The following is a 26711-nucleotide window of genomic DNA, read 5'->3' on the forward strand; positions in this document are numbered from 1 at the left end:
TCAACCCCCTCATGCCAGTCACTTCCTGAGCCAAGAGGAAGGGAAGGTGGGGGAGGGAGAGAAAGGCCGGTCTGTTCCTCTCCTCCACGCTGGTGGGGAGCGTGTGAGGTCGGGGTTGGGGAGGCCTTGGACAAGGGACAAGCAAGGGATTGTGCAGCAGGCTGTGTCTGGGGGTGTGAGGTGCACAGGAGAAGGGTATCGGGAGGAAGAACAGGAGCAGGTCTTGTTAAAAGCCACTGCACGGGCCCAGGGACAGGTTAGTTGCAGGATACACTGTGAAGAAAGAGACAAAGTTCCTAGAAGGAGAAGATGCCTTGAAAGTCATCAGGCCAGACCCAAAAGGAGACCTGAGGATAGGGGTCCAGGGCCACGCAGGGGCGTAAGGGTACAAGTTGCCCCAAAGGCCCCCTGTATGGGATGTGAGACCGGGCAGGGGCGGGCCGAGGAGCAGAGCTCATGCAGAGGACCGGCAGCCTCCAGCAGTGGCACGTGTAAACTTCAAGGAGGGCCCAGGCTGCTAGGTATGGAGAGGTGCAGCCGCTCGAGGCCTGGGAGCCCTGGTGAGGTGGCACCGGAGAGGCCAGTGGGCCGTGCGCAGTGCCCAAGGCCATGAAGCTGACTGAGGAGCGGCTGCTCAGAGAGGTCCCCAAGAGGCGCCTCCTCCCGGCACCTGCTCCCGTCAGATCTGTACTGAGAATGTCTCCATCCGGTTCAAGCTGCTTCCTGGTTGGTCTGGTGCGGGGTTGACACCCCCAGCCTCCTGCTGGGGCTACCACCTGCCCTGGGCCTTGGAGCCCACCTCTTGCATGGGAGGCTGGCCCAGTAACTGGACAGTACCTTCCCCTGAAGCCGGAGGGGCAGCTTTGGAGCCTGGAGCGCTCTTCCGGGCACCCTGAGGACTGGGGAGGCCTTTCTTCTGGGGCTGAGGACTCAGCTGCGGGCCTTTCCGGCCAGCAGAGGGGCTCTTGGAGCCTTTGGGCTTGGCTTGGGGGTGGGCAGCCTCCGGGCCCTTGAGGGGGGTCAGCCCCAGCAGCTCACAGTAGGTGTTGCACTGGTGGGAGGAGGCAAACTGGTCCAGCAGGGCGGGGAGACAGCTCTCCTTGAGGCCTTGGTACCTGCGGCCAACAGTGAGCGCGCTGAGTGGGCCCACCCCAGTGACACCCTGGCGACCCTGGGACGGCCATCCTCAGAACGTGGTGCCCAGGGTATGTCCTCCCCTACTCCACAGGTGCTCCCGCAGAAGGCAGCACCCCAAACCTCAGTCTTAAAACTGGCCTCCTTCCACCCCGGCACACGGGATTCCCATGTGGGCTGTCCCGTGGTGGGAGGGGTGGCTTTCAAATATAGACGGGTGCAGACTTGAGGTCAGCAGTCTGATTGCAGGGCGCTTGCTCGTCTGTTCACCGCCTAGTGAACATTCTCAGGCGAGGAGAAAGCAGGGGAATCCTGCAGAAAGGCATTAGCCATGGCTGCCTCCTTGGGCCAGGGGCAGGGAGGGGGCCAGTGGCCCCAGGGTGTTGCTGATTGGCCATGGGTGTGGCCAGGATGGTTCGCTCCCAGGCTTAGCCCCTCTGGGGAGGGGAATCAGGACCTGTGGCACCCTGCGAGATTCTCAGGGCCTTCTGTCCCCAACAGCCACTCACCCCCGCAGTTTGGTAGCAATCTGCACATCCGTCATCTTCCAGTCAGCCCCTGGAAAGAGAAAGTCACGGCTGATGTGGCCTGGCTGGGGTTGAGGCTCCAGGTCTCCTACCTGGGTTTCGCCTCAGATGGAGAGTCCCAGGGCTCAGCGGAGGCGGGTCCCCAGCCTCCTCGAAGGTGCCAGCCTGCACTGCGGACCGCGCGCGGGCCTCTATGTTACAACCGGTTAGTTCTATTCCTCGTTGTTGTTGCTGTTGTTATTTGCACTGGGGATCAAACCCAGGGTCATTTGGCCTCTGTGCTATACCCCCAGCCCTATTTTATTATTATTTTTTTTATATAGGGTCTTACTAAGTTGCTAAGATTCTTGCTAAGTTGATGAGGCTGGCCTTGAACCTGTGATCCTCTTGCCTCGGCCTCCCAAGTACTGGGATTACAGATGAATGCCACCACACCTGATTTATTTCTATTTTATTTTATTTTATTTTATTTTATTTTATTTTTTTGTACTGTGGATTGAACCCAGGGGCATTCTACCTCTGAGCTACACCCTGGGCCCTTTTTATTTTCTGTTTTAACAGCCTCCCAAGTACTGGCATTACAGGAATGCATCATCATGCCCAGCTTTATTCCTGGTTGTAAGTGGGAGGGTATGATACTAAGGGTTGCGCACAGGGGCATTCTACCTCTAAGCTACACCCCAAGTCTTATTTTTATTTTATTTATTTTTATTTTTATTTTAAGGTTGATAAGAGTCTCACTACTTGCTGAAGCTGACCTCACACCTGCAATCCTCCAGTTTCAGCCTCCCAAGTACTGGGATTACAAACATGCACCACCACACCCAGCATAGGATAGGCTCAGAGTTCAGTGACTTGGGTAAGTCTCACTCGTTCATTCAATAACAACACTGACGGTGGGCAGAGGTCACTGAAGGTCAAGATAAATGGTCAGCATTTCTAACTCCTAGAGTCCAACATCTCAGCCGTGTTAGCATGCCTCTAGGCGATCAGGCCAGGCCATACACTGGACTGGCCTCTGGCAGGTGAGTGGTCTATCTGGGGAAGAAGGAGGTGGAAATGGGGACAATCAGGGGTGGACAAGAAGAAAATAAAAACAGAATAAGAAGGGTTTTCTCTGGCAGGGTGTGTTGGCACACACCTGTAATCCCAGTAATTGGGAGGCTGAGACAGGAGAATCACAGGTTTGAGGACAGCCTCAGCAATGTGACAAGATTCTCAGCAACCTAGTGAGACCCTGTTTCAAAATAAAAAATAAAATAGGCTGGGGATATAATGCTCAGAGGTAGAATACTCCTGGGTTCAACCCTCAGTTTAAAAAAAAAAGTTAACAAAAATGGGGGCGGGGGGATAAAACCATTTGTGCTGAAGGAAGAGAGTTTGGGGTGGGGGCAAGACAGTCCAGAGCAAGGCTATGGGGAAGGGGGGTTTGAAAAGGGAAAGGGTGTGTGTATGTGGGGTTTGAAATCGATCCATGTAAGGTTCTTGGAAACAAATTCCTTTTTAATTTTAAGTGGGCCTCAACTTTACTCCTTTAGACCCACCTGCAGTTATCTGCCGGGCCACACAGGCCCTGGTATACACTGGGATCCCGCGCACAGAAGACCCTGCACATCTCCATTACAAATCCATCGGGGGAAGCTAAGTGCTTGTAAACCAGCGACACGCACAGCACGGCCTCTGAACCCGGGCATCCTCCCCCGCCCCGCACCTGCCAAGTCCGTGACGAGGAAGCTGCCGTTTGTCCACTGGTACAGCCAGTGCTGGAAGGTCTGGCACTTCTGCAAGGCCTCGGGGCTGCTGGCTGCTGCGGGGGCCCCAGCGTGGCCCCACTCCCGGGAACAGTACGACTCCAGGGGCTTGCCCAGGTCTTCCTCCAGGGTAGCATATGGAATATTGTTTGCAGGCCGGTAGATCAGATAGAGTGGAATGATCCTAAACACAGTTGAGCCCTGCAGTAAGCAGGGAATGTGGCCCCACACAGCTCCGCCCCACCCCTCTCCCTGGCCCTCCCTCTAGGAGGCCCTTCCCAGAGGGCGGTTCTGGGCTCTGAGCTGGGCAGTGAGGAACGCCAGCTCCATCCTGGCTTGGCTCCAGAGCCCTGTCTATCCTCCGTGGCGAGTGGGACCAGAGCCAACCCCCACTATGGAGCCAGGCATTGTGTGCAGGTGACGGCTGAGCCAGTATGGTCCCAGCAGCTGGTGGCTCAGTGCCAGGCGGACCCCAGATGTGCAACAGGCAGAATCCGAGTCTCAGGGTGGAGACAATCGCCACTTACAGTGGACTGCAGACTCCACGCTGCCCTGGCTGCCCCCGCACACGAGTCCTGAGCAGTCTGCCTAGCTTAGACCACCCCCACCTCCAAGAAGACCCCACTCTGCCTCAGTGGGATCTGGGAAGGAGGAGGGTGGGGACTTGGGCTGGGTGGGAGGAGGCTCAAGACCAGAGCTGAGATTTTCCTCCAGCGGGAGTGAGTCTCGAGGTCTTTATTTCTAGATTTGGTGGACATCTGGGAACCTATCTACACCTGGCCAGAGCTCAGGAGGCCCCTGGGAGGCCATGAAATCTTTTTTTTTTTTTTTTTTTTTTTTTTTTGGAGGAGTACTTGGGATGAACCCAGGGGCATTCTACTTCTGAGCTACATCCCCAGCCCAATTTTTTATTCTTTATTTTGAAATAGGGTCTCACTAAGTTGTGGAAGGCCTCACTAAGTAGCTGCGGCTGGCTGCAAACCTGTCTCAACCTCTCAAGTACTGGGATTACAAGCGTGCGCCACCACGCTCGCTCGGCTTTGAAATCGTCTTTATGGAAGCTCAAGGCCACAGTTCCACATGCTGCACCCCTGCCCCGGCACTTACTCAGGCACCTCCCCAAAGCCAGGTGCTGCGCGGGCCTCAGCAGCGAAGATTTTGCAGTACTCCCGACTCATGTTCTGGATCTTGCACACCTGAGGGTGAGGAGAAGCTGAATCTCGTCAGCAAGGAAGCCCTGCAGCTCCCAGCACACCCAGCTGGAGGCGGAGGGCCATGGCTGGGGAGCAGAGGCGAGGCGGGAGCACCCCTTCCTGCTTCCTTGTCTGCACGGCAGCTTTTCCATGACAAGGGGCTGTTCACTTCTTTTCAAATTGAGGTTTTCAAAGTGGTTTCTGAAGTGTTCCAAGAGCCTGGATGCCAGGTGACCATGCCCCAGGGGCCCCTCCCACCACACCCCTCCCATTCATGGCCCATGTAAGGAGGCCTCAATGAAACCCAGGCTTGAAGCATAGAAAAGGCTTCTACTGGGGAAAAAAAAAAAAATAGCACTGGAAAAGTAGGACCCAGCCAGGGGTGGTGGCACACACTTGCAATCCCAGTACTTGGAGGCGGAGACGGGAGGATCACAGGTTCTCAGCTATTTAGGGAGGCCCTCTGCAACTTACTGAGACCCTGTTTCAAAAATAAAGAATAGATCCGGGCATGGTGGCACATGCTTGTAACACCAGCATTTGGGAGGCTGAAAGAAGGAGGACCCGGGTTCACGGACAGCCTCAGCTAGTGACGCCCTTTGCAACTCAGTGAGACTGATTCAAAAAAAAGAATAAAAAAAATAGGGCTGGGGATGTAGCTTGGAATAGAATGTCCCTGGGTTCTATCCCTAGTACTGCAACATAAATTAAAAAAATAAAGAATATAAAAACTCAGTAGTTTGGAGGTAGAGGTAGAATGCCCTGAGTTCCATCCCCAATACTGCAGAGAGAGAGAGAGAGAGAGAGAGAGAGAAAGGAAAAGAAAGGAAAAGAAAGAAAACTAGGGCCTGAATGATTTTGAAGCTCCCGAGTTCCCTAAGGCCAAGTGTCTGAGTTCTGAGCTACATCTCCGCCTCTCCTTGCAGTCCGTCCCAGGAGCCTCGTAAGGCTGGGGTTGAGGAAGTTTCTGCCTCCACACTGGGCTTCCCCACAGCCCCCAGCTGGGAACAGGGACAGGCGGGAGGGTACAGAGATGGCGCGAGAAGGGGACGTGGTACCTGGATGGTGACGTCGTAGTTCCTGCCCAGGAGAGAAGTCTCACTGCTGGGCCCGAACACAAGCAGGCTGGACACCTTGATGATGCAGGTGCGGCCCGACTCGAAGATGGGCTCCAGCCCATAGATGACCTTGGCCTGGGAGGCCTTCCGCAGGCCACACCCATGTCCACCCCCGCGCTCCTCGCTCACCAGTCGCCCAAAGAGCTTGTCCCCCCAGCAGCCAGAGTCAGCCAGACCCTTGGCAAACACCATGGGGGTCATCTCGATCTCTTCTCCAACTGAAGGGGGACAGGAGAAAGGCGGAGACTGGAGTTGCTGCTCCAGCGATGGGCACTCCCCAGGAAGGAAAAGGCTGCGCCCAGCTCCCACGGCCCACCTGCTGCGTTCACTCTGCCCACGATCGCCCTGGAGGGTGCACCCTGAGCCCAGACTGCACGCTGCTTGAGGCAGAGACTGTATCTGATTCCACCTGTGCCATTTAACAGAGCACGTATGGAACTCACCATATAGTAAGTCACAACATGAGCGCTCTGCAGGTGTCTACGGAAGGCAGTCAATACAGAATACTAGAATCACTTTGTTCTAGGTGTTTGTTTTGATTTGTTTTGGTACTGGAGATTGAATCCAGGGGCATTCTTTGTTGTTGTTGTGGTGGTGGTGGTGCTAGGGATTGAACCCAGGGGCATTCTACCTCCGAGCAATACCCCCAACCTAATTTCTTATTCTTTATTTGGAAACAGGGTCTCACTGAGTTGCAGAGGACCTCACTAAGTAGCTAAGGCTGGCTGCAAACCCAGATCCTCCTTTCTCAGCCTCCCAAATGCTGGGATTACAAGTGTGCGCCACCACGCCCGACTGAATTCAGGGGCATTCTACCTGAGCTACACCACCAGTTCGTTTTCTCTCTCTCTCTCTCTCTCTCTCTCTCTCTCTCTCTCTCTCTCTCTCTCTCTCTCTTTCTCTCTCTCTCTCAACAGAGTCTCCTAAGTTAATGGGCACTGACCTTAAACCTGTGATCCTCTTGTCTCAGCCACCCAAGTCCTAGGATTATAGGTGTGCACCACCATGCCAGCCTATTATTTTCTTCACTGTATAAAGGGGTGGATCATGCAGATAACACCTACCCAAACCCAATGATCAATCTTATCATTTCTAAAAGTGAAATAATCAGATACTATTTGCCTTAGGATATGATACAGGGAAATATACATCCATAACTGTGAACTATTCATGTCCCCCTCCAAAAAAATTATACCTAAATTTGACCAAACCTCTCAATCTAATTACCAATTTAGAGGAAACACATGACAAGTGGTTAATCAACAAAATTCATATTGTAAGAAGTTATATATATCAAGTGACTTCAATAAATAAATAGCAAGAAAAGAAAGGTTGAGGGGGAGGAACTGTTAAATATTAAGAGAGATGTAAGAGATAGATATATAGGTGCCAGGTGTAATGTTGATGCCTATAACCCCAGCTACACCGGAGGCTAAGACAGTAAAGCAAGTTCAAGGTCAGCCTGGACAACTTAGTGTGATCCTGTCTCAAAATAAAGTTTAAAAGGCCAAGTGTGGTAGTGCACGCCTGTAACCCTAGTACTTGGGAGGCTGAGACAAGAGGATCACAGATTCAAGGCAGTCTCAGCGACTTAGCAAGCCCAGGTTTCAAAATAAAAAAATAAAATAGGGCTGCGGGTCTAGTTCAGAGGTAGAATGTCCCAGGATTCAATCCCTAGTACTAAAAAATAAAATGAAATAAAACTTTAAAACCCTGGGGATGTAGCTTAGTAGCAGAGGGCCTAACATTTGCAAGGTCCTGGGTCAAATCCCCAGTGCCACAGAGAGAGAAAGAAAGAGGGAGGGAGGGAGGGGGAGAGAGAGAGAGAGATAAAGAGAAGAGAAGAGGAAAGGGAGAGAGGGAGGAGAGGGAGAGGGGGAGGGAGGAGAGGGAGAGAGGGAGGAGAGGGAAAGGAAGAGAGGGAAAGGGGGAGGGAGAGGGAGGGAGAGAGGGAAAGGGGGAGGGAGAGGGAGGGAGAGAGCGGGAGATGGGGAGAGAGGAAGAGAGAGAGAAGAGGAGAGGGAGAGAGGGAGGAGAGGGAGAGGGAGGAGAGGGAAAGAGGGAGAGAGGGAAAGAGAGAGAAGAGGAGAGGGAGAGGAAGGGAGAGGGAGAGAGAAGGAGAGGGAGAGGGAGAGAGAGAGAGAGAGAGAGAGAATGAATGTATGGTATTTCAGCCAAAAGCAATTAGTGGCTCCCAATTCAAATAAACCAACACTTATAAGACAGTTGGGGAAATCTGGACATTTGATGATGCTAAAGAATTTCTGTGCCAGGCATGGTGGTACACTCCCATAATCCCAGTTCTTGGGAAGCTGATGCAGGAGGATCTTGGGCTGGCACACAGTAACTTAGTGAGACCCGGTTCCAAAATAAGAGCCAAGCATGGTGGCACACACCTGTTATTCCAGTACTTGGAAGGCTGAGACAGGAGGATCGCGGGTTTGTGGCCAGTCTCAACAATTTATGGCAAGGCTTTCTGCAACTTAGTGAGGCCCTGTTTCACAATAAAAATATAGAGCCAGGCATGGTGGCACACGCCTGTAATCCTAATACTTGGGAGGCTGAGTCAGGAGGATCACAGGTTTGAGGATAGCCTCAGCAAGTAGTGAGACTCTCATCAACCTAGTAAGACCGTTTTAAAATAAATATAGGGCTACGGGTATAACTTGGAGGTAGAATGCTCCTGGGTTCAATCCCCAGTGCCACAAAAAATAAATTGTATATATAGCTGGGAGTGTATAACTCAGAGGTAGAATGCCCCTGGGTTCAATTCCCAGTAACTAACACACACACACACACACACACACACACACACACACACATGCCACAAAATATAATAATATAATAATAATAAAACATTAAAAATAAAATAGGGCTGGTGGTGCCCCTGTGTTCAATCCCTAATACCAAAGATAAATAAAGGGCTGGGGATATAGCTCAGAGGTGGAGGACCCCTGGGTTCAAGAAAAAGAATTACTACTAAGTTCTTAATGGAGGCTACATTTGTTATAGATTGAATTTGACTCACTCACTAAACAATGGCGCTGGTTGGGTGAGTGATGGAATTAATGCCTTTGTGAGCAAGCCAGGCCCCAAGAGCCTTTCCATCACTGGCCCTTCACGGCCCAGGCCTTCGGTGTAGCTGGTCTGGTGAGAGCAAGACAGACCCTTCCCCCAGGTATCTGTGCCCTGGTATTGCAGCTGGGGCTCTGCAGCGGGGGCTGAGAAACTGCTTTTAGCAGGCTGCTGTGGGAGGCCAATGCCGGTGCCCAGAGCGCTCTCAGGACCTCTGGACGGGGTCTGGTGGGACGAGACGCGCCCTGGTGGCCAGTCCTGCAGTGTGGGCCCAGGGCTGAGCTGACTCCTGGTGGAACTTCCCTCTCAACCTTCTGAAACAGCAGCCCCCTCGCCATCCTCCCAGCACAATCCTACACCGGGTGGCAGAGGACAGCTGCGTGTGATGGGGGCAGATTCCGAGCCTCGGTGAAGGTCCTCCCTGCAGGGAGCCGGCAGGAAGGAAGCACCTACCTTCTCCTTCTTCCCTGGAGACGAATCCAGACAACACTAAGAGGAGAAAAAGAAGACGGGCTGCTGCTTCCAGGCTGGCCAGCCCACCCGCAGGGAGGCTGGCCCCCCAGGCCCGGTCGCTCACCCTCGGGGCTGAGGCTGAAGTCCGTGGAGGCGGAGCCATGCTCGTTATGGATGGTGCACCGGTACACGCCACAGTCCGCGGGGCACGCGTGCACAATGGCCAGGGCCGCCGGCCCCTCGTCCCCCGCGCTGCGGAGAGCGAGACCCTTCCTGTAAGGGCCACCGCCCTGGCACAGGGACTTGGACCGCGCGCTCAGAGGCTGCCATGAACCCTGGCTCTGGAAGCCCCCGGGGTGGAGAGAGGCTTCGTGGCCCAGAGCTGGTCCCAGATCGCGCGGGTGTGGCTTACGGTCCTGTGGCTGGTCACCCACCAGCTGTGTGACTTAGAGCAAGGGACTAAGGCTGCTGGGCCTCAATGTCCTCATCGGTACTACATCATATTGGAACATCTAAACCTCTGCATGGGTGACCGTGAGGATTAAACGAGGTGGTGGCATCTGTTAGCAGATAAACCGTCGGAAGGATGCCCAGAGTGACCATTGGAACGGGGGGCGCCAGGCCCGGTGGGGCAGGGCTCACCTTCTGGCCACCTCGCCCACTGGGTGCTGGTCCTTGGCCCATGTCAAGACCGAGTCACTAAGAACGTTGAAAAATTGGCACCAGAGCTTCAGGCTCCCCGAGGCATCGGGAAACTGTTCCACCCGAATCTTGCGGATCACCTGTGGGGCTGAGGCAAGATCCCACCCAGGTAAGGGGCGGAAGCCACGACGCCTCTCTGGCCAGAGCCCCGCTTCCCTGGGCCTCCCAGGTGCTGCAAGCCAACTCTCCTCCCCAAAGCCCAGCCGCCTCCGCCTCTGCCCCCACCCCGGAGCATGCACCTCAGCTGGGAAGAACCCACACTGCCTGCCCAGGCCCTCAGGGCCCCGCGGCAGGGGAGCCGAGAGGAGGCCCCTGGCTCTAGGAACCTGCGCTGGGGTCCCCACCATGCTGTGACTGTCTGCGAAGCGGGCATGGAGACGGTGATGGCTACAGCCGGGATGTGCTGCATTCAGCAGAGCCAAGTACTCCAGCTACTCCTCACAGGGTTGCAAAGGGGGGACCCCGTGTTAGATCCCCACTTTGCAGGGTGGAGAGCCAAGACAAGGACCAGGCTCTTCTGAGAGATCGTGTGTGATGTAGGACTGCCGCCCCCAGGCTGGCTCCGGATCCCTGAGGGTGCAGCTCCCAGCACACCTCTGCACCCAGCTCACCTTTCAGCAGGTCCTTGGCTGTCTTGGGCTTGGCTGGAGCTTCCTGCTTGGTTTCATCTGGGGTGGGCTCCGTGTTGGGAACGCCCGCCTTGGGGCTGCATCCGGGGTCTCCTGCTGGCAGCTCCTCCTCTGGCCGAGGTACCTCCAGCATGCCTGCCTTTCTGCCCTGGGTCGGAGAACGTCTCTCCCGCCTTGGAGTGCCCGGGGACCCAGGTGCCAGGCTCTTCCGGGGTCCTCGTGGGGAAACTGTGGGGCTCTCCTTTTCTTCAGGTCTAGATGACTCCCCATCTGCTGCTGCTCTGACCTTGGGGAGAAACCTCTTCCTCCGGGCCCCCAGAGCCAGCTCCTCAGGTGTGGCTGCGGGGAGACCTGCTGGAGTCTCCCCCAGGGCCTCCTCGGGGAGGGGCTCCTGGGCTCTGCTGTCTGCGGCTGGCCTGCCCGCCTGCCCCAGCGGCCCGCCTGTGCCCAGCTCCCGGGCAGCTCCCCAGGGCCCAGGGCCCTCGCCCACACCAGGTGCCTCTGGGGCCAGCCCAGGGCCCTCCTCACCCACCACGATGGCAGGCACGGTGAGGGGGCTGGGGCCCCGGGAGCCCTGGGCAGTAGCCAGGGCCTGCTGGCCGGCCTGCACCTCGCGGTCCAGGAGGCCAGTGAGGCGCCGGGAGGTGCGGGGGCTCAGCAGTAGGCTCTGGGCGCTCTGCACCAGGTGGTTGTTCTCCACGCGCTCCAGGATGCGCCTGGATGTCCGGGGACTCAGCCCTGCCACCTCCACGGTGGGCGCCAGAGTGCACGAGGACGCCACAGCCCCAGGGGCAGCGCCCCCCGGGGCCTCTGCTCCGCCCGCCTCTGCGCTGGACAGCTTCAGCAGCAGGAGCAAGTAGTTCTTGAGGGAATCGATGAGGCCGGGGTCGCAACTCTGGGCACCTGGCGGCTTCCTCTCCACATCTGGCTCCTTGGCACAGGCCCCCTCTACCAAGGGACTCTGGGTGGGCGGCCCTGGCCCCAGGTGCAGCGTCGGGGCAGAACTCGGCAAGGCCTGGTCCCCGGAGGGCTGGGAGGCAGCTGTGCTCAGGGGCTGAGAAGCTGGGGCGCTGTGCGCACCCTCCTGTGGGCCATGGGTCAAGCCAGGCCCAGGAAGAAAGGGTGCGGCAGGCGCCCCCTGGCTCGGGCCACTCTGATCCACAAGCAGCACGCCACCCGGCTGCTCCTCCTTGGGGCACTGGCACGGGCTGTCCTCCAGCGTGGCCTTGGCAAGGCCTTGACCTTTCTCTCCTCCCACCTGCTCCAAGCTCCCCTGGGGAGGCAGCGGTGCTGAGCAGGTGAGGTTTCCCAACGGGGGACCCAGTTCAGTGTCCTCAGGGTTCCCAGAGGCTGTTACTGTAGGCTCCTCAGGTCTGAGCGTGAAACACGGTTTTTCTGGGATACGAGATTCATCTGGGGTTTGCGTGAAATATTCTGTAACCCAAGGAGACCCAGGATGCTCTGGAGGCCGAAGGCTGGTCACGGGCTGCTGCTGTGACTGACCTTTTGTAGCCACGGGAACGCTGTCCACTGGCGGGGTCCCTGCTCCCTGCACCCTGGCGTCTTTCTGTGTCCTCTCACCTGCCTGTGTCCTTCCTACCTGTGTCTCCAACCTTCTCTGCATCACCGTGTCCTTCTGTGAGCTCCCGTCTGGCTGTGACGCCCTTGGGTCCTCACGCCCTTGGGTCACAGCCTCCGCCTGTGCCTTCCTGTCTCCCTGCATCCTCCCGTCCACCTGCATCTTCCCATCTGCCTGTGCGTCCTTCTGGCCTCCGGTTCTCCCGTCGGTGGGCGTGCTCCGGTCCTCCTGGGCTTCTGTGTCCATGGGCTCGGGGATGCCCTGGCGTCCGGGGCTGCTGCAGCCAGCGGGGGCTGCATCCGAGCTGCTGCCAGCAGACAAGGCCGGAGCCGGGGGTACGTGGGGCTCCGAGGCCTGCGGACGTGTGGACAAAACCAAAGCCGTGACTGCAGCAGGTCCTTAGTCCTATCTCTCCAAGACGCCACCCGCCTCCCCTGACGTCATCCAGAGCCGCTCTGCTCTGAAGGGAATCCTGCTACCTGAGTCCTCAGGCTTGCTGGGGTGGGAGGCCAAGACCTCTGACCACGCCCCAGAGCCCTGTGCCCACCCACCCCCAAAGTAGTTGAGGGAAGACCCAGGATCCGGGCCCACTGCTGGTCCTCCTCCAAGCTCCCTGAAGAAAGCCTGCCTTTGATGAAAGGCCCACTCGTGGGTGACCCCACCTCACGCCTGTCCTCCCCCGCCCTCCGCGTTCCTAGAGCAATAGACCTTTTCTTGTATGATGCCCTGGAGATACTTGTGGGTGACAGGGGAGTGTACCCAAGTGTGTCCTGATAACAGCTTCAATGATCCATCAGCAACATCAGGCACGTGGTAATAATACAAAACTGTCCAAGAGCTAATGTCACTAGGAATGCACCCAGGCCAGGAGACTGACGGGCACTATAACACCACCATTATACCCCTATCTGCGGGGCACTGCTGGGCCCCTGTGCACCATACACAGGTCCCTGCTCCAACCGATGGTGTGAAGTTCCAAGGAGATTTAGCCCCGGTTTAGAGACAGAAACAATGACAGTCAGAAAGGAGATGTGATCTGTCCATTATTGGTGGTAAGTGGCAGAGTTTGTATTACAGGCCAGGCATATCTAGTTCCAAGTCTGGTTTTCTTTGCCCTTATACTATAATGCCAAACATTTAAATATAATTAAGGAAGCCAGGTACCTGTAATCCCAGTACCTAGGAGGCTGAGAGAGGAGAATTGCAAGTTTGAGGCCAGTTTCCACAACTTAGAAAGGCCCTTCACAACTTAGTAAGACTCTTTTTCAAAATAAAAACTAAAGCCAGGCTTGTGGTGCATGCTTCTAATCCCAGTACTTGGGAGGCTGAGACGGGAAGAAGCTCGCAGGCTCAGGGATGGTCCCAGCTATTTAGCGAGGCCCTTCACAACTTACTGAGACACCGTTTCAAAAAAGAATAAAAATAGGTCTGTGGGTATAACTCGGAGGAAGAATGCCCCTGGGTTCAATCTCCAATTCCGCAAAAATAAAATCGGGGTAGTAATATAGCTGTGAGGAGAAAGTCCTTGAGTTCAACCCCCAGTACCATAAAATAAATAAATTAAGTATAATTAAGGGCTTCTTATCTAAATATGGTGGCACAGGGCGGTAACTTGCCCTTTATCCTTCTGGATATCACCAGTAACAAAGTAAATAAGAAACGGTGAAAGCAAACTCTACTGTCAGTGAAACCAGAGGCAAATAAAACCTGCTCCTAAAAAGCAAACACACCGAACTGGCCACGGTAGCCCGTGCCTGTAATCCCACTACTGGAGAGGCTGAGACAGAAGATTAGTAGTTTTATGGACAGTTTTAGCAATTTAGGGAGACCCTGTTTCAAAATAAAATAGGGCTGTCGGGCGTGGTGGCGCACGCTTGTAATCCCCGCATTGGGGAGGCAGAGACAGGAGGATCATGCTGGTTCGAAAGCCAGCCACGCTGGCTTAAGAGACCCTGTTTCCAAATAAAAATATAAAATAGGTTTGGGAGTGTAGCCCTGAGGTAGAAGGGCTTCCAGGAACCCCAGTACCACCAAAAATAAAATAAAATAAAATAAAATAGGGTTAGGGATGTTTCAGAGGTAGAACACACACATACACACAGACACACAGCCAGGCAATGGTGAACATGCCTGGAATCTCGGTACTTGGGAGGCTGAGACAGGAGGACTGCAGGTTCAAGGCCAGTCTCAACAACTTAGTGAGACGCTGTTTCAAAATAAAAAATGATAAAAGGGGCTGGAGATGTAGCTCAGAGGTAGAATGACCCTGGGTTCAATCCCCAGTACCAAGAAGAAGAAAAAAAAAAAACAAAAACCCAAGGCTAAGGCTCCCAGCGCAGATCAGCAGACAACACAGGAGCTGGAGCTGAGAGAAGGCGGCTGGGGATAGGGAGGCGGCTCTGCAGGTGAAGACTGAACCTGGAACTCCCCGTTCCTGTTGGGTCCTGAGGATGGGTGGAAATCGAGTAGAAGACACGGGAGCCATCCAGCAGAGACAGGGAGAAGACAACAGCCCGGGACAGCAGGTTTCAGAAAACGCCAGCAAAAACACACGCGAAAATGGCTAAAAAATTTGGTTTTGAGCAAACAAGGATTTGAAGAATATTGCGCCCGTGAGCGCTGCTGGAGGGAACTGCCGGAGAAAGGATGTTGGTCGGGCACATCAAGGAAGCCGCAGCAAGAGAAGCGATGGAACGCACACAGAAGCAAGACTCGAAGTGACTCGAGAGTGGCCACTGAGGACATCACCGTGACCAGCAGAAGGGCGGAGGGGCTGGAGCAGGCACCGCGATGGCGCGGGCCTAACAGGCAGGGCCCGACAGCAACCAAAGACCCAAGTCACAGAAACGCAGGCTGTGTAACTGCGCGGGGAGAGGCGCCTGGGAATAAACTGCGGGTTACCACGAGACCAAGGAGGAACAAGGAAAAGGTGGAGAGGAAGCAGAAACACTGCCGTCACTCGTATAAACAATAGACGCTGGCGACACAGACCAAAGAGTTAATTTTACTTTATAAAAATCAAATTATAAATTAGGTTACTGCATACAAATATTGATTTATTTATTTATTTTTGTGGTACGGGGGATGGAACCCAGGGGCATTCTACATCTAGGCCATGCCCTCCCCCCAGCCCTAGTTTATTTTTTAGTTTATTTTATGTATTTATTTATTTATTTTTGTGATACTGGAAATGGAACCCAGGGGATCTTCTACCTCCGGGCTATACTCCCAGACCTATTTTATATTTTATTTAGAAACAGGGTCTCACTAAGTTGCTGAGAGCCTCACTAAGTAGCTGAGGATGGCTTCGAACCTGCGATCCTCCTGTCTCGGCCTCCCAAATTCTGGGATTACAAGCATGTGCCACCACGCCCGGCTTATTTTTTATTTTGAAACAGAATCTCACTAAGTTGCACAGGATTTTACTAAATTGTTGAGGCTGGCTGCAATCCTGAGATTGTCCTGTCTCAGCCTCTCAAGTACTGGATTATAAGCATGTGCCACTGTGCCTGGTTATACACAAATATGTTATATATCAGAATGACACACAAAATCAAACAGATCACATAACAAAAAACTTTTAAATGTATAGAGTTAAAATACATTTATTTATTTACTTATTTATTTTTTGGTGGTACTGGGGATGGAACCCAGGGGCTTTCTACCTCTGGGCTATACTCCCAGACCTATTTTATATTTTATTTGGAAACAGGGTCTCACTAAGTTGCTGAGAGCCTCACTAAGTAGCCGAGGCTGGCTTTGAACCTGTGCAATCCTCCTGTCTCAGCCTCCCAAGCATGGGGATTACAAGCATGTGCCACCATGCCCGGCAGTTAAAATACATTTAAATCAAGTATAGAATATTTTGGGTAGTGAGAACTGAACCCTGAGGCGCTCAGCCTCTGAACTAGACCCCTTCAGCCCTATTTTATTTTTAAGTTTGAAACAAGATCTGCTAAGCTGCCGATAGTCTCAAAAAGTTGCTGAGGCTGGCCTCGAACTTGGGACCCTCCCATCTCAGCCTCCCAAGTACTGGGATTACAGGCATGCACTACGATACCAGCTTCAAGTAAAGAATTTAAAGTTCCTTTACGCCGGGCGTGGTGGCGCACGCTCGTAATCCCCGCGCTTGGGAGGCGGAGACAGGAATATCGCGCAGGTTCGAAGCCAGCCACGCTGGCTTAAGAGACCCTGTTTCCAAAAATAAAAAAGTATGAAATAGGTCTGGGAGTGTAGCCCAGAGGTAGAAGGGCTTCCAGAAGCACTAGTACCACCAAAAATAAAATAAAATAAAATAATTAAGTTCCTTTACAAAATATAGCTTTTTTCTTTATTTCTTTTTTGGTACTGGGGATTGAACCCAGGAGCATTCTACCTCCAAGCTACATCCTCAGCCCAATTTTATTCTTTTTTTTTTTTTATTTTGAAAAAGGGTCTCACTAAATTGAGGAGGGCCTCACTCAGTAGCTAAGGCTGGCCACAAACCTGTGATCCTCCTGTCTCAGCCTCCCCGAGTACAAGCATGCACCACCACACCTGGCTCTAAATATAGCATTTTGAATGAATTATGTGAATATGGGAAAAATTAGTTGTTGGATATTGGGAGTAAGTCAGACTGAAGAATTTTAATGAAAATGTTCTTTCAACTTCTCTGACAACTGGAAGATACTAACATACAAAAGTACCTTGTCATCAACTTTGTAATCAGTGAGTGGTAATATATCAGAACCTCCTTTTAACTCTGGATGCTCTAGGACTAGAAAATGTTGACACAAGATCTATAAAGTTACAAAAAGTGCTGGGTGTGGTGGCGCACACCTGTAATCCCAGTACTTGAGAGGCTGAGACAGGAGGATCTCAGGTTCGAGGCCAGCCTCAGCAACTTTTGAGGCCCTCTGCAACTTAGTGAGACCCTGTTTAAGGAGTAAAAATAAAATAGGGCTGGGGGTATAGCTTGGAGGTAGAGTGCCCCTGTGTTTAATTCCCAGTACCAAAAAAAAAAAATTGTTTTTTACAAAAAAGACATAGGAGTCACCACTCAACTGCTGCAGTTCAGACTCATGAAGACAGGCTCCTCCCTCCTCCCCACCCACCTGACCATTCCTTCAGTCCTCCTGACCCTACTTCCCAGGGTCTCCGTATCCATTCCCTCTTGCCCACTGCCAACTGTCTCGTCCAAGTGTCAACACCTGTGCCTTCGCCTGGACTGCTGAAAAGCCTCCTAATTGGTAACCACAATCCCAGTCTTTGCCTCTGCTTAACTGTTTCCCTTGTAGCGGCCCAAGTGATCTTTCCAAACTACAGCTCTGACCTGATGTTCCCCTGCTTAGAAACCTCTCGTGGCTTGCCATTACTTACAGGATAAAGCCTAAAAGCCCCGGCCTTGCGTGGTGGCGCACACTTGTAATACAAGCATTTGGGAGGCGGAGACCGGAGGATCGTGGTTCACAGTCAGCCTCAGCTACTTAGCGAGGAGCTTTGCAACTCAGTGAGACCCTGTTTTAAAATAAAGAATAGCCGGGCATGGTGGCGCACGCTTGTAATCCCCGCGCTTGGGAGGCGGAGACAGGAGGATGGCGCAGGTTCGAAGCCAGCCGTGCTGGCGTAAGAGACCCTGTTTCAAAAATATAAAATAGGTCTGGGAGTGTAGCCCGGAGGAAGAAGGGCTTCCAGGAACCCCAGTACCACAAAAATAAATAAAGAAAGAAAGAAAGAAAGAAAGAAAGAAAGAAAGAATAAAAAAATGGGGCTGAGGGTATAGCTCAGAAGTAGAATGTCCCTGGATTCCATGCCTAGTACTGCAATAAAAAACAAACAACAACAACAAAAAAAGAAACCCTAAAAGATCAAAAAGGCTAATAATGCTCTCTACTGGCCAGGGTCTAGGGAAACAGGCCCTGGCACAGCCTCTGCAGACAGCAAGGTGAAATTATCTATTAAAACTAAACACACTTATGCTCTCTGACCTAACCATTCACTCTTTAGAGTTTGTCCTACAGATATTCTTTCATGTGCAAAGATATTCACTGCAGCATAGAATAATAGCAAAGGAGTAGAAATTACCTACATCCCACCATTATAGGATCTGTCCAATCATATTCTAAAAAAAATACCCAAATTAAAAAAAAAAAGCAAGGTGCAGGCTGGGCATGGGGAAGCCACCTGTGGGTAGTGACCTGCATGGCTGAGGCAGGAGGACCCTAAGTTTGAGGACAGCCTGGGCAAGGGAAAATTTTAAAGTGGGCTGGAGATGTAGCTCAGGGGTAGAATGAATGCCTAGCATTCACGAGGCCCCGGGTTCAATCCCCAGTACCATTTAAAAAAAGGAGGGGGGAGGGGTTCAGGAAAGAAAGTTTAACATATACAATCTTTGTGCAGGAAATACAGCAGCAGGCTCCCATATTTTTATTTTTATTTTATTTTATTTTTTTGTATGTGGTGCTGGGGATCAGACCCAAGGACATTCTACCTCTGAGCTACACCCCCAGCCCATTGTTTTTGAGGCAGGTTCTCACTAAGTTGCAGAGAGCCAAAGTATCTGAGGCTGGCCGTGAACCCGGATCCTCCTGTCTCAGCCTCCCAAAGTACTGGGATTACAAGCGTGTGCCACCACGCCCGGCCTTCACATATTTATATATTTTTTATTTTTATTTTTATTTTTATTTTTGGTGGTACTGGGGGTGGAACCCAGAGGCTTTCCACCTCCGGGCTATACTCCCAGGCCCATTTTATATTTTATTTGGAAACAGGGTCTCACTAAATTTCTGAGAGCCTCACTAAGTAGCTGAGGCTGGCTTCGAACCTGTGCAATTCTCCTGTCTCAGCCTCCCAAGCGCGGGGATTACAAGCGTGCGCCACCACACCCGGCTCCTTCTCATATATATATATATATATATATAATTTTTTTTTTTTGTGTGTGTGTGTGTGTGGTACTGGGGTTCCTGGAAGCCCTTCTACCTCCGGGATACACTCCCAGACCTATTTTATATTTTTGAAACAGGGTCTCTTACGCCAGCGTGGCTGGCTTCGAACCTGCGCGATCCTCCTGTCTCCGCCTCCCAAGCGCGGGGATTACAAGCGTGCGCCACCACGCCCGGCTCCTTCTCATATTTTTAAATGCAAAGAAACCAGCTTTGGAAGGATACCCAAGAAACCACCTCTGGTAACTGACTTCAGGAGGAAAACCTGAAGGTAAAGACAGATAAGGGGGGATTTAATGTTTCTTCTATGTCTTTCGTACTTTTTGAATTTTATACCATGTGTGTATGATACATATTCAACAAAAACTCAACCAAACATGAAAATAAACCCTCGTGTGTAGATGAGGCCTGCCTGCAGTTAGGGCCCGAGTCCCTCCCCAGGCTCCTCTCTGGGCCCCTCCGCCCAGCACACCCTAACTGTACTGGTGCTGCCTGTAACTTGATGTGTTTTCTCTGCCAGATGTTCCCCTGATCTTGCCCACTTGGAGGGCTCCTCTCATTCTGAAGATCTCAGCCAGTTCTTCTCTTGTTTGAAGATTTTCCAAGCTCAGTCCTCCACCCCCAAAACACTCCGGCTTCCTACCCCGTGGACGCAGGGCGAGGGTACATAACTCATCGCGACACCCTCGTTTCGTGGGGTAGCTACTTGTGTCCAGCGGGGGCCACCTGCTGACCTGGGAGCTCTCCCCTCTAAATGGGGCCCATCACAGGTCCAGAATTAGAGTGGAGGTCAAAAAACAGATGGAAGACTGTTGAGTACTTTCCCTGTGCTTCTAAAGGGCTGGCTCCTCTAAACGCTATGGGGTGTGTATACATCTACAACATAGTCCTTAGAAATAACGTAGCCGAGTGAGCCAGGCTGGTGCTAGGTACGCCTTTCCCACTGCCCATGACATTAGTTAAGTTTTATTCGTCATCCTGCCCTTCCATTTTCTCCCATAACTTCTCAGAGATTAAGCCCCGAGTCTGATTTGACTTTGCAGCCTTCACAGGGGGTTCACAGGCAATGAACAAGCAGGTAACCAGTCCGACTGGTTAACCCTCTAAGGAGTTGGCCCTGAAGCTCTGGTTTTAGGGAGCAGGAGAAAAGGCCAGGAGCATAACAGGGATGGGGCAAGGCAGTGTCACGGGCCGAGGGTCTCTCACCCCTGAGGTCAGACCCAGGGCTGATACCAAAGCCCATCACCTTTAAAAGTTTCATAGAGCCCAACGTGGTGGCTCACACCTATAATACAGGAGAATTGCAGGCTCAGGGAAATATAGTAGTCCTTATTACTCTTTTAGTGTTCACGGGGTGTTTAGTAAAACCCTGTCTTGTGTTCTTAATACTGGTATTTTGTGTCTTTGCTCTTTTTTTGGGGTGGGGGTGAACACAGGAGCACTCTATCTCCCAGCTATAGTCCCAGAACTATTTTATTTATTTTATTTTATTTATTTTATTTATTTATTTTTGCAGGTCTGGGGATGGAATCCAGAGGCATTTGACCTTCAAGCTACACCCCCTGCCCTATTTTTTATTCTTTATTTTGAAACAGGGTCTCACTGAGTTGTGGAGGGCTTCACTAAGCAGCTGAGGCTGTCCGTGAACCGTGATCCTCCGGTCTCAGCCTCCCGAATGCTGGGATTACAAGCGTGCGCCACCACACCTGGCTTTATTGTTTTATTTTTGAAACAAGGTCTCACTAAGTTGCTGAGGGCCTCGCTAAGTTGCCAAAGCTGGCTTCCAACCTGTGCTCTTCCTATTTCAGCCTCTCAAGTGTGGAGGTTATAGATGTATGCCACCATGACCCACTTCAAACATATTTTAAAGAATTCCAGAAGAAAATAGAAATCTATTACATTTGCCCAGATATTTACCATCTCTGTTGCTCCCCTTCATTCTTGATGTTTTGTTTCTTTATAGGTTCACTCTTGTTTTAAAAAATTTAGTTTGGCAATCCATTTAGAAAAGATCTAGCCGGGCGTGGTGGGTACGTTTGTAATCCCCGCGCTTGGGAGGCGGAGACGGGAGGATGGCGCAGGTCCGAAGCCAGCCGCGCTGGCTTAAGAGACTCTATTTCCAAATAAAAAGTATAAAATAGGTCTGGGAGTGTAGCCCGGAGGTAGAAGGGTCTCCAGGAACCCCAGTACCACCAAAAAAGAAAGAAAGAAAGAAAGAAAGAAAGAAAGAAAGGTCTGCTAATGATGTATTCTCTTAGTTTTTTTGTAACTGAAAACTTCTCTATTTTTCCCTCAATACTTTAAGATATTTTTGCTAAATATAGAATTATAGGTTGAAGTTCTTGTCTTTCAGAATTTGAAAATACAGTTCCACTTCCTCTTAACCTATTGTCTTAGATGAGAAATTTGCAGGCATTCAAATCACTGTTCCCTGTAAGTAATGTTATTTGTCTATTATTATTATTATTATTATTATTATTATAGGAATATGAATACTGGTTTTAAGGATGTATAGAAGACAAAATAGCTTACCCTCCCCCTACAGGGGGAGGGAAAGAGAGTAACACATTTTTCACTATTTATAAGATTTTTTTCAGCAGTTTGTTTGATGTTTCTGGATGTGGAACTCTGTGGGTCTGACCTATTTCAGGTTTGCTGAACTTCTTAATTCATAGGTTGTGACTTTTCGCCAAATTCAGGAAGTTCAAAGCCATTATTTTTTCAGACATTTTTCCTACACCGAGCTCTTCCTCCTTTCCTTGTCTTCTTGCCTGACTCTTGCTAGTTCTTTTTCATGTTTTCTTGACAGGCCTACCTTAGGTTGGTGGTGAATATTCGATTCAAAACACTTTTTAAAAATAATTTGAGCCGGGCGTGGTGGCGCACGCTTGTAATCCCTGCCCTTGGGAGGCTGAGACGGGAGGATCGCAGAGATTTGAAGCCAGCCTCAGCTACCTGGTGAGGCTCTCAGCAACTTAGTGAGACCCTGTTTCCAAATAAAAAAAATATATAAAAAAATTTGAGAGCCAGCCATGGTGGTGCACACCTTTAATCCAGTACTTGGGAGGCTGAACAAGAGGATGGCAGGTTCAAAGACAGCCTCAGCAAGTACCGAGACTCAACAACCAAGTGAGACTCTATCTCAAATCAAAAAAACTAAAAGGGCTAGGAATGTAGCTCAGAGATTAAAAATAAAATAGCCCTGGGTTCAATCACCAGTGCAAAAAAAAAAAAAAAAAAAATTGAGAGCTGGGCACAGTGGTATATACCTATAATCCCAGTACTTGGTAGACTAAGACAGGAGGATCACAGGTTTGAGGACAGCCTCAGCAGTTTAGTAAAACCCTCAGCAACTTAGTGAGACCCTATTTCAAAATTAAAAAAAAAAAAAAAAGCTGGGCATGGTTGTGCACACTTGTAATCCCAGCATTTGGGTGACTGAGACAGGAGGATCCAGGTTCGCGGCCAGCCTCAGCTACTTAGTGAAACCCTTTGCAACTCAGTGAGACCCTGTTTCAAAATAAAGAATAGAAAACAGAGATGGGAGTGTAGCTCAGAGGTAGGATGCCCCTGGGTTCCATCCCCAGTACTGCAAAATAAATAAATAATAAAAATAAATAAAAAGGGCTGGTAGTGTAGAGCTCAGAAGTAGAATGCCCCTGGGTTCAATTCCCAGTACTGAAAAAAAAATTTTTTCCAGAGCTGGTTTGAGGTCCTTGTGGTTTGCCCAACTCCAAAGCTCCTTGACCTCGGCCCCCCTAAAATAAAGCCATTTTCCTGGACACAGCTCCCTCCTTCCCCTCAGGAAAGTTCTATCTCTTTCAGCACCCCACAAAGCACCCTGTGCTCCTGAAGGTGTGGTATCAATTTGTCCCTCATGTATTTCCCTCCACTGTTCCAAGAAACCACCTGTCCTTTGCCCAAACCTTATCTGGCACCCCTGACCCACACTCTTCTGTTCTGCAGACAGCGCTCTTGAGCCCTACAGTCCTAGACACATTGTACCTCATCCTGCTAAAAATAGAGGCACCCGCCACTTAGGGCTGCAGGCTTAGCAAAAAGGAATACAGGACACCCAGATAAACTGAAATTTCTTTTATTTTTTTTCAGTACTGAGGATGGAACCCAAGGGCATTCTACCTCTGAGCTACACCCCCAGCACTATTTTTTAATCCTTTATTTTTTGGTGGTACTGGGGGTAGAACCCAGGGGCTTTCTACCTCTGGGCTATACTCCCAGACCTATTTTATACTTTATTTGGAAACAGGGTCTTACTAAGTTGCTGAGAGCCTCACTCAGTAGCTAAGGCTGGCTTCAAAACTTTGTGATCCTACAGTCTCAGTGTCCCAAGCACTGGGATTACAAACATGTCCCACCACGCCTGGCTGATACAAGCTGGGCATTCAAGCTGGGTGTTGTGGCGAATGCTTGTAATCTCAGTACTTGGGAGGCTGAGACAGGAGGTTCAAAGGTTTGCGGCCAACCTCAGCTGAAGCCCTTTGCAACTTAATGAGGCCCTGTTTCAAAAATAAAAATAAGCCGGGTGTGGTGGCGCACGCTTGTAATCCCCGCACTTGGGAGGTGGAGACAGGAGGATCGTGCTGGTTCGGAGTCAGCCACGCAGGCTTAAGAGACCCTGTTTCCAAATAAAAAAGTTAAAAAATAGGTCTGGGAGTGTAGCCCGTGGGAGTGTAGTCCGGAGGTAAAAGGGCTTCCAGGAACCCCAGTACCACCAAAAAATAAAAATAAAAAAATAAAAATAATAAAAATAAAAATAAATAGGGTTGGGGGTATAGTTGGAGGTAGAATGCCCCTGGGTTCCATCCCCAATACTACAAAAAATAAATAAACAAATAAATAAATAAACCGAAATTTCAGATAAACAACTAATAATTCCTTAGCATAAATATATCCCCGCACACCTGTAATCCTGGCTTCTTGGGAAGCTGAGGCAGGAGGATCACAAGTTCAAGGCCAGCCTGGGAAACTTAGCAAGAACCTATCTTAACACAAAATCACAAGAGTCTGGGGATGTAGTTCAGTGGTAGAGCACTTGCCTAGGATGCGCGAGGCCCTGGGTCCCATTCCCAGATTGCAAGATAGGTAGGTAGGTAGGTAGATGATAGGTAGGTAGGTAGGTAGGTAGATGATAGGTAGGTAGGTAGGTAGGTAGGTAGATGATAGGTAGGTAGGTAGGTAGGTAGATGATAGGTAGGTAGGTAGGTAGGTAGATGATAGGTAGGTAGGTAGGTAGGTAGATGATAGGTAGGTAGGTAGGTAGGTAGATGATAGATAGATGATAAAGTCCCATCTATTTTATCACTCATCCCTACTCTTGAAATGCATAAGAAATACTGTCTTCTTCCTGCTGTGCTGTAACCCCTGGGAAGTCCTGCTTTCCCTCTGTCCCTGGAAAGTGGACACTGACCCTTCTATCAGTCCTCAGTCCTATTTCTCAAGCTCTTTAATGCTGATACCCAGCCGCCTCTGTCTTTAACAAATGCCAGTTCTCCTTCCTCCTCCCTCCCCACCTCCACACAAAGCCTCATCTTCTCTCCTTGGTCTTCTGCTTTCTGGAAGGGGCAGCATTCTTGTTCCCACCGTAGTAACATTTTATACCAGCTGCTGTTTATTAGTACTTCGTGTGCACCAGGCCTGGCGCTAAGCCCCAATTCTTGCACCTGCCCTATGAAGTAGATATTATATTATTGTTTTATTATTACTACTATTACTATTACTATTATTGTTGTTATTTTATGACTTGCCCAAGATCACAACTTGTTTAGGGTAGTCGGATGTGTATAAGAGTATACTTGATTCCAAAACCCAGGTAAACCTGAATTAAACAAGCATGTCCTAGACATTCAGTTTTTCTTAAAATCTTCTGATAGGCGTCCAGGGTGTACACTCCCAAGCATTCCTGCTGCTCAGTCTCCTCCTGAAAGACTAGCCTCAGTGAAGCCCACAGAAAACTCTCCGCTGGCTCCATTCCCACCCCCTCGGGGCACAGTCCCCGGCCTGGCGTCTAAGCCCAGCGAGGTCCCTGCTCCTGGCCCCACTCCAGCCCCTCCCCACCCTTCTATAAATAGCCCTGCTCAGAGCTGCCGGCCACCACAGATTTTCCATGAGGCCAGCTCCCAGGAGCACCCTCCTCACCCGACGCCCACACCTACCTCTCCTGGGGTCCTGTGGCCAGCTCGGCCCTGCAGGGGGCTATCCCGGGTGCTGTGTCTGTGGCGGGCAGGGGGTGTTGGCACCTGTGCAGACGCCTGAGGCGGGGCCTTCCCTGAGCTCTGGACCCCATGTTCTGAGGCTTGATTCAAAGAACCAGGCTTGCTGTCAGTGGTGGGCTCCCCTTTGGGCCTTGGAGGGGCAAACCTCTTCCTGTTGAAAGGCCTTGATGGCTGGGGGGCCGAGGAAGGTGCGGTAGACACCCCCTCCCTGCTGGCCACCACGGGCACCTTCACCAGGGCACTCTCTCCAGGTGCCTGGACACGTGGGCTCAGGGCCGCCTCCTCTCCCGGAGGCCTGGCTGCCTGAGTGGTCTCCAGATACATGTCCTTCAGGGAGAACCTCACTTCCTGGTCTGGGCTGGGGCCTGGGGCAGGGACCGGGGCCTGGACCAGGGAGCCCCCAGCAGAGGCTGGTTTCCTGGTGCCATCTCTTCCAGGAGACCCGGGCCTCCGTGCTGCCCTGCTTCCGGGCTGGATCTGAACCCGCTCTGTGTCCACAGGACCCTGAGTACCACGGGAATCAGGCTTGTCTGAGCTGGGGACACCATTTTCTGAAGAGTGGTGGCTTTGGGCCTGTTCTGACTCTGGCTTCTGCAGACTTGGCTTAGAATCATCTTTCCTTTTCTTCTTGGCCCCAGACTCCTTCTGGGGGGCCCTCTGAGACCCCAGCTCCATGGCCTCACAGATGTACGTCAGCAAGCCATGTTCCCCGTCTTCCCCGTTCTCAGGGGCAGGCTCCCCATTGGTGGGCGCCTCTCCAGGAGCAAAACTGTTGATCAGGCCTAACCCCGGGTGCTGCGTGGACTCGGTCTCTCCCTCCTGCCAAGCTGCGGGGGTCTGGTCCTTGGCCTCTGTGCCCGGGGCTGAGGGTGCTGGCGCCTGGGCCCCGCTCAGCCGCCGCTTGCGCTGGAAGCGGTCGGGGCTGAGTTTGCGCAGCGCGTCAGCCTCTTCTGTGGCCTCCCGGCCCTGCCTCCAGCTCTGCTCTATCTCCCGCATCTTGGCTGCAGCCTTGCGCTTCAACTTGGCAAACCAGCGCTGGTGGATCTTGTACTCCGTCATGGTGCCCACCTCCAGGACCCCCGAGCAGGACACGATGCCCTTGGAGTTCCTGGCAGAGGCCTGGTAGATGGCCGCATCTTCTTCTCGGCACCTGGAGGGAGAGGCACGAGGTGTCCTCATCTCCTGGTGGGAGGTGAGACCCCGACATCCTCCTCTAGCCAGAGCTTCTCAGAGTTGAGCACAGTCCACCAGCTGCCACACCTCCCCCCCTTACAGTTAGAAACTGAGGCCCGAGCGTGTGGCAGCTGACCAAGGTCATGCTGTCCCTGGAGGATTAGACGTGGGGCCCAGGAGAGCTCCCTCCAGAAGCAGGTGACCACACAGTCCCTGTGAGTAAG

The 26711-nt window shown here is 51.7% G+C and overlaps 1 protein-coding gene across 1 annotated transcript in view; it reads right to left on the reverse strand.

Moving 5' to 3' along the window:
- Positions 1–769: 769 nt before the first annotated feature.
- Positions 770–26711, reverse strand: part of ALPK3 (alpha kinase 3) — a gene marked incomplete at both ends in the record, with an annotated part of 45317 nt that continues 19375 nt past the window's right edge. Inside the window, 10 exons of the mRNA XM_080691682.1 lie at positions 770–1115; positions 1644–1692; positions 3373–3596; positions 4520–4608; positions 5664–5941; positions 9252–9287; positions 9376–9503; positions 9894–10041; positions 10565–12515; positions 25255–26464. Of these exons, the coding sequence (XP_080547808.1) occupies positions 770–1115; positions 1644–1692; positions 3373–3596; positions 4520–4608; positions 5664–5941; positions 9252–9287; positions 9376–9503; positions 9894–10041; positions 10565–12515; positions 25255–26464 (4459 nt within the window). The remainder of the gene's footprint in view (positions 1116–1643; positions 1693–3372; positions 3597–4519; positions 4609–5663; positions 5942–9251; positions 9288–9375; positions 9504–9893; positions 10042–10564; positions 12516–25254; positions 26465–26711) is intronic.

The sequence above is a fragment of the Muscardinus avellanarius genome (assembly GCF_963383645.1).
Source record: "Muscardinus avellanarius genome assembly, chromosome: 3".
Taxonomy (NCBI): domain Eukaryota; kingdom Metazoa; phylum Chordata; class Mammalia; order Rodentia; family Gliridae; genus Muscardinus; species Muscardinus avellanarius.